General features: G+C 39.1%; 1 protein-coding gene across 1 annotated transcript in view; it reads right to left on the reverse strand.

Moving 5' to 3' along the window:
* The window catches only part of PLCB4 (phospholipase C beta 4), a 158,661-nt gene extending 151,140 nt beyond the window's left edge, over positions 1–7,521 (reverse strand). Inside the window, exon 1 of the mRNA XM_022556478.2 lies at positions 7,423–7,521. Coding sequence (XP_022412186.1) covers positions 7,423–7,506 — 84 coding nt within the window. The 5' untranslated portion in view covers positions 7,507–7,521. The remainder of the gene's footprint in view (positions 1–7,422) is intronic.
* Positions 7,522–7,959: the final 438 nt, after the last annotated feature.

Raw genomic sequence — 7,959 nt, forward strand, 5'->3', positions numbered from 1 at the left:
ACATTTTTTGTTTTGTTTTAAATGTCCAATTCTAGTAGGGACTGGAGCTTGAAGAAAGCAGGACTCATGGCAAGACAGTGAATAACTGAACTAATTATCCACCAGGCACACGTAGGAATGTTGATAGGTTCCTTAGGGTAACAACTCAGAAATGGAACTCAATTTAACTCATTTCCCTACTTTCCCTCCTCTCCCTTCCAAATGTGAATCACATTCTTTCTGGTTTTGTGATTGGCTTTAAATAATAGACAGAAGCCTCTATTTCATGCACCGTCAACTAACTATCAACATTTCCTCTCACTGAGAATATTAAGCCTCTGGTTTTTCCTCTGTGTCTCCAACTAGCTCTCCTTTCCAAAATCTGTCTGTACCCTTACTTTGCACTGACAAAGTTAATAGATTTTTCATTCTGTTTTGTCAATAGTAATTAAATATTTTGTATACCATTAGGTTGACTCTAAACATTGAAAGACTAATAAATATGATCAGAATTGTTATCATTATGATGACTCTGTAAGTATCTTTCACTGTAAATACAAGTAATGTGCTACAATTCCACTTTCTACTTTTTGAGCTGGATATCCTAACTCTGTGGGTGCAATTGAGTTTAAATCACCCAAAACTGGGAATGAGATAAAAAGATGGCTATGTATCCTTTCCATGTTATACAGGAACGCTGTCTAGAGACCCACCCAAGGATGATTTATTTCTCTAGAAGAATGCCCCTTTGTTTGACTTATTATTTACTGTAGTTTAGGGCCCAGATTTTCTGAAGTTAACTAGATAAGTTGCAGCCATTTTTTGTTCTGTAAGGGATGCATGTGATTTGTGTCTGGTAGAAAAGACAGCCTCAGGGGTTATGGTTTTATTACCCTCCAGGGCAGTAACCGGTTTTGTATCTAATTAACAAAGCTTGTTGCAGCTTTCCTTTCCTCTTTTCCTCCAGTGCTCTTATAACTAGACTTATCATCCTGCTGGTATCCTCACTGAGGAGCTAAATAAACCTTTCAGTCAAAATACTTTCTATGAGGATGTGTTTTTAGTTTTTTGCAAATTACACTTGTTAAATTATTTGCTTCACCAATGTGCAGCCTGGGGTATGTAGGGTGCCTGGGCCTTTTGGAGCTTCACTGAGTGCCCTACAGTTTGGTTTCAGAGCTACCTTGGAAAGAGGCCAAATTCGGCCTGTCCCACTTGGCCTCACTTCAGCTTTTATTGATGCTGTACTTCCATATTCCTCTGGGATTGGCAGCTACCATAACTGTTTCTGTTTTCCTGGCAGCAGTTGTGAGCATCAAGGGGCTCCGTTTCTGTGTGTGTGCAGGGGAGGGGTTTGGGGATGGTGAGTGGGAGGGGTTAGTAATAAAGACCAAGCCTTCTTCAGAAAAGGACACCAACCCGGCAGCCTGCCTCAGATACAAAATCCCACAGGTGAGGAAAAGGGGCAGCCCAACCCAAGCTGGGATTTGGGATGTGGGGTGGTGGGGGAGGGAAGTCAGCTATAAAACATTCAAATCTCTGCTCTGGCTGCCCCTAAGAAGACGTGGCTGATGAAACTGCAGATCCCAGTTAAGCAAACTGAGAGCTCTTTCTGCGTGCTGGGGAAAGAGGATGGTATTTTAAAATCTGGTTGTAATTTAAGCTAACTGTCTAGAAAACTGTGCTGTCCAATAAGAGAGACACCAGCCACATGTTGTTATGTAAGCTTTAATTAAAATTAATTAAGATAAAACCTCAGTTCCTCAGTCTCACTGGCCACTTTTGCTGTTGTTGTTGTTTTGTTTGTTTTTCAAATGCCAAACTGAATGAATTTTGCTAAAGAGAAACTCTTGCACTCTAAGAAAAATAAGTGCAGTCTAGATTTTGTGCACAGGTTGGGGAAACAGCCTTGAGATTACCAACTGTGCATCACAACCCTCTTCACATGTGGTAACAGGCAGCCCAGATACAGACCATGTCCATCACTGCAAAGTTCTGCTGGTGACCACTTCTCTAGAAGGACGACAGACCACTTTTCTTTCAAGGGAGAAAGGTCTTTAAAATTTTTGTGTGTTTAAGTATATCCATTGCCCTTCAAAGTTACGCAAAAGCGGAGGTCTCAGGCGAGTCTGGATGCGAGAGTTTCAGCTAGACAAGGAACCACACTGCTCAGGATGAGAAAGGACCAGAATTTCCCATTTTCCTCCTTGGTTTGAGAGGGAGTTGGTTTTTTGTTTTTTTTGTTTTTGTTTCTAATTGGAATAAGAGGCATATGGGAAAAAGGAAAAGGGTGTATTAGAAAAGGATTCTGGGGGAGAGATCAAAAAAGAAAAGAAACAGGAACATGCTTCTTGGTGGAAGAGTGGGGCAAAAAAGAAGGCAGTGAGAGAGATACCTGTTGCCCTGCTGACCTCTGAAATTTATTCCTCATGATATCTGTTGTCTCCTACTGCATGCTGCAATTCTCCTCTGCTACCACCAAATTTTTAATAAAAGCCTATTTTACACAACATCCTTGTTCCTGAGGTTCAGTGATATAATGGGTTTAGGGAGAGAAATTAGAGCAGGGAACCGTCCTGGGAACAGAGAGGTAAGAAGGCATTGAGGAGCTGAGTGATCACAAGGCGGCTCTAGGCACCTAGGAATTCTAGGAAAGGCTGGGGAGAGCCCTGAATAGCCAGAGGATGGGGTCTTCAGCCCTTTAATAAGGACATGAAAGGCAAGTCAGGATGCCAGTTGAGTTAGAGACATTTGGGCTGCATGGGTTTTAAAAAGCACTGCTGTTTCCCTCCTCTGTGATAGAAAAATGTCTAAAGATTTTTACACCACTTGTTGTACCACTTCGGAAATGAAATATATTTTTCATGTAAGTAACTTAAAAGTCAAGTAAAGTTAGATAAAAACAGCTTTTGAAGTGGCAGGAGAATACAATCAGAGGCTACAATGAAAGGCTGCAGTTCCTGAAATTTTGGGCTACCTCAGAAGAAATCCCTCAGCAGAAATAATAAAATAATGCTTAAATACAGTTGCACTAGTTGCATTTATTGGCAAAATAATACATATTTTTAAAACAGCGGTTAGTAAATCCTATTTTTTTCTGACCTAGTGAATGCTCACCCACTGATTAAAATACTTCCCTGCCTTCTTTAAACCAATACGTGGAACACAATTTAATGTTTACCCGATCCTTCAGACCGTCATGATAATGTTAGTTGCCATATGGTGCTGAAGGCGTTTATGCCCCTTCACAAATGGTCCCTTTGCCGTGGCACTTTTGGGATGATCAGGTTGTGTTTTCTCTAATTCCTGTTCCTCCCACTTGCTGTCAGCTGTCATTTCTCCCTGCTGTTCATGCAAAACACTGTAGAAACAAATCTTCTCTGCTTATATTTGGTGCCTTGAAAATTTTAATGGCCGTGACTCTAAAGAACTAAATCTTACAGAATAGGGAAATACAGTTGAGCCTTGAACAACGTGAGGTTTTAGGGCTGCCAACCCCAGTGCAGTTGAAAATATGAATATAACTTTTACAGTCAACCCTCTGTATCCGTGGTTCCGCATCCGCTGACTCAGCCAACTGAGGATTGTGTGGTACTGTGATAGGTATTTACTGAAAAAAATCCATATAAAAGTGGACCATGCAGTTGAAACCTGTGTTATTCAAAGGTCAGCTGTAATAAAAACAACTCGCTACAGCCCCATATGAAACACTATTTGGCTTTTTCTGGTTTGAAAATTAATAAAGGGAAACCTTACTAAAATGGAGTCAGGAGGCCAGAAGGAGAAGCTCGCACAAGGTACCACTGGACATCAACTATGGGAAGAATTGTCAGTTACAGACCCCAGAGAAGAATCATCAATAGGAAAGAATCATCAATTTCAGGCCCCCAAAAGGAAAAGATGTGCATGGCATCTCCCACAAGATACTGACTAGCCCAGCAACTCAGCCCCTGAGTAACCCACCAGCTCCCTGAACTCACACTTTTCTCCAATGGATTTTTGTTCAAAACAATCCCTCCTGACTTCCTCCTTTTTCTCTCTGCAATAATATTCCCCTCCTCTGTTCTATGAACTTGTCTATGGCTTTTGCTATAGCTTGCTTGTCCTGAATTGCAACTCCTCTGCTATTCCTAAATAAACCCATTTTTGCTGATAAAATAACTTTTATTTTTAAGGTCAACACCAGTTTGATATGTTTTATGAAGAGGCATTATTTACTTTATGAAGCTGAAAACGTTTTGCTTATAATCCTAGTAAAATAGCACTTAAGAAAGTTGAAAGCTTAGCCAGATTGTATTTAATACTTGTTAAGATTTCTTTCCTCGCTTTACCTCATTTTCAGAGGAACCTGGAAGAAAAGTAAATGCCTTTAGAAGTGCAAGTCATCAGTATTTTCTAAATATAAGTGAGTTATGATGATTAATTACCAAAAAAAATCATGAGAAATAAAAATGATTCAATGATGATAAACTTCTAGTTCATCAAATCACATTTCACTTTATCAAAAAACAGTACTCTTTCTCTAACTGGTTTCTGCTTATATGACAGCAGAAGAGATACTCAGCCAGTGATTACATTTAATCTCTTCAAAATGACCTTCTCTGAGGAATTGGAAGCCAGGAAGTATTTTTTAATTATCCTATAGATTTCCAGAGCCTGGGAAACTGCCTCAGAAAACCGCAAATCTTTTGGGATACCCTAGCAGATTCAGGGAGAGATGTCACTCGCCAGCTCATAATGAAGGGCAATGGCCATCATCATGGTGGCGCTGGTACTCAACCTAGACCTGACTTACCTGGGAGAAAAGGCTTGGAAATGCCTCTAAGTTAGCCCTTGGCCTTCTTGCCAAGTTGTGTAAAGTGGACAAAAGTAGTCAAGTGCACTTAATTGCATTCGGCTTGAACTCTCAAATTGTTGATATTGATAATTTTTAATTTAAAAGATGAAAACTAGATATGATTTACTCTAATATTTTGAATATGTTGAAGTACAGCTTTCCACACAGGTCTCAAGGACCTCTCACCATTTCAATTATCAAGAAAATGAACAAACTATAATAAAACCAAACTTAGTTGGAATCAATTGTATCTAAAATCCCCCTTTTTTTATTAACAACATCTTTATTTGAGTATAATTGCTTTACTATGGTGTGTTAGTTTCTGTTTTATAACAAGGTGAATCAGTTATACATACATCCCCATATCTCCTCCCTCTTGCGTCTCGCTCCCATCCTCTCTATCCCACCCCTCTAGGTGGTCACAAAGCACGGAGCTGATCTCCCTGTGCTATGTGGCTGCTTCCCACTAGCTATCTATTTACATTTGGTAGTGTATATATGTCCATGCCACTCTCTCACTTCATCCCAGCTTACCCTTCCCCGTCCCCCTGTCCTCAATTCCATTCTCTATGTCTGCGTCTTTATTCCTGTCCTCCCCCTAGCTTCTTCAGAACCATTTTTTTTATTCCATATATATGTGTTAGCATACGGTATTTATTTTTCTCTTTCTGATTTACTTCACTCTGTATGACAGAATCTAGGTCCAGCCACCTCACTACAAATAACTCAATTTTGTTTCTTTTTATGGCTGAGTAATATTCCATTGTATATATGTGCCACATCTTCTTTATCCATTCATCTGTCGATGGACACTTAGGCTGCTTCCATGTCCTTTAAAATCCCTTTTGATACTAGATATTTACAGTGAATTTGGCAATTGTAGGCATCCTGCTAGTCCCTGGAGAGAAAAAGATAAGTAAAATATGGTCCTTGACCTCAAGAAACTCAGAGTATACTAGGGAAGACAAAAACATTAAATGAAATGTGAGTGCCGTGTAGTATGTGCAAGGGTAGTTTAGTGGTAGCACAAAGGAGTGATCAATTCTTATCAAATGGGTCAAGGGAGATATCAAAGAGTAAAGATTTCTCATCTGGGTTCTGAAGGATAAATAGGAGTTTTCCAGTCAAACAAGGAGGGATAAGTGTCTTTCAGGAAAAGGTAGCAGTAAGCACAAAGCATGAAATAGAATAGTTTATTGGGGGAATTTTAAGCATATTCTTAGGGTTAAAGCAGAGAGTGTTTGTAGAAAACTGGTGGGAAATGAGGCTGTAGAATTAGGCAGGAGCCAAATTATGGAAGACCTTGTATTTCATTCTGATGAGTCATCTTTATCCTATAAAAGGGAGTCATGGAAGCATTTTAAATAGAGGAAGAAGAGGTTCTGATTTGTATTTTCAAGATTACTCTATGATGACAACTATGGAAGAGGAAAAATAATTAGAAATAAAGACTAGAAGAAAACTGCAAAAGAGTTAACAGTGGTTGCCTCCAGGTGGTAGAAAATTGTTTTGTTTCTTCTTATAGCAGAATGCTGTTCTTTCAGGGAAGCAGTAAAGTTTCAGTAGCATAGATAGCTGTCACCACAATACTTTAATTCAATATGAAGAATACTGACTACATTTGGGTCCATCCTTTGCCTTTCTCAATTCTGTTTACACAAAACAACTATGGTATAAATCTAGAGAGTATTATGATACATATTTTGGAAAAACAAGTCAACCAGTTAGTGAGTTGTGTCAGCCCACAGACCTCACGAAAAGGCCTGATGATCTGAACCCCTGGGAGGCCACCACAATGAGCCACATACATTCCACTGATTTTGAAGGGAACCAACTCTGACTCTGCATGAAGTCTGAACAAGTTTTGCATCTTACTTCGCCTTAGAGGCAACAGAGTATCATCACACACCCCTCCACAAGTCATCTCAAATTCAAGTAAACTCTAAGGAAAACAACATGTTAACAATGCAAAGGAGGCTTCCACTCTCCATCCTAAACCTTCTGAACAGACTGGTGGCCCCAAGCCCCTGGTTTCTAGAAAGCCTGGAGCCATCACCACCTTGCAAGGGCACAAGCAATAAATAATAGAAGCAGAGGCACGCAAAGCTTTGGTCAAGCTGATGTGTATAAATGAGACGAGCAATGCACGTGACCAGCACAAAGTCCAATCACTACTACATTTATGACAAATAGAAAGTGTTATGAGGAAAGCCTGACTAAAGCACTTCGTTAAGCAAAAACTATTACTCCGTGAAACTCATCTGTAAAACAAGCATAATAATGGCAACAATCTTATAAGGTTGTTATAAGGAATTGAACAAATAATACACAGGAAGTGCTTAGAAAGCTGTCTGGCACACAGTAAGCACATAATAATTTATAGTATCAACATTATTATTATATCTGGCACAGGGAGAGTGCTCAGTAAATTATAGTATCATTATCATTATTATTATATCTCATAACTTTGACTCTTTCCAACTATTCTATCTTATAAATCTCCAGGATATTCTTACTTATATCAAAGACTATTTACTCAATACTGTGATTAAAATGAAATAATTATAAGAATGTTTTGAGAGAAATGATTAATAATGCTTCTTTACCTCTTCATATCTGTCAAAAACTGCTCCTTCTTGCAAAAACGAAGGAACTTCCTTCTGCCAATTAAATTCATAAGGTTTGGCCATGATTATATTTAAGACCTGAAAATGAAAAAGGGTATCTCATTAGTGAACACAATTAAAAAACAAGTGAAGATCAAAGGTTAATCATTTGATATTTACATGTTTGCAAAAGCTTTTCTTCATACACATGGACTAAGTCCATAAATTGTCTTTTTTTTTTCCTTCTTCCCTTCATCTGACCCTGAATTCCCTTCTCCTGGTTGTTTGGTGATCATTTGGTGATTGTTTGGGAAGCTTCCCCCTTCCTCTTCAAATCCTATAAAATAATTGTGTATATATAAAATCTGATGTCATCAGATAAAAGAAAGAAACCACACACCTAAACCTACATACAGCAGAGGACTGCTGCAAAGAGCGAGAGGTTCTACAAGCCTCCACTACAAGGTGAACTCACGGCCAGGGGGAGTTGACAGGTGATGGGGTTGTAGAATCAAGTAGGAGTAGCTGTAATTTTTA

Source organism: Delphinapterus leucas, chromosome 15, assembly GCF_059928025.1.
Source record: "Delphinapterus leucas isolate spDelLeu-1000000601 "Yukka" chromosome 15, BTC_Dleu_Yukka2, whole genome shotgun sequence".
NCBI classification, from domain to species: Eukaryota; Metazoa; Chordata; class Mammalia; order Artiodactyla; family Monodontidae; genus Delphinapterus; species Delphinapterus leucas.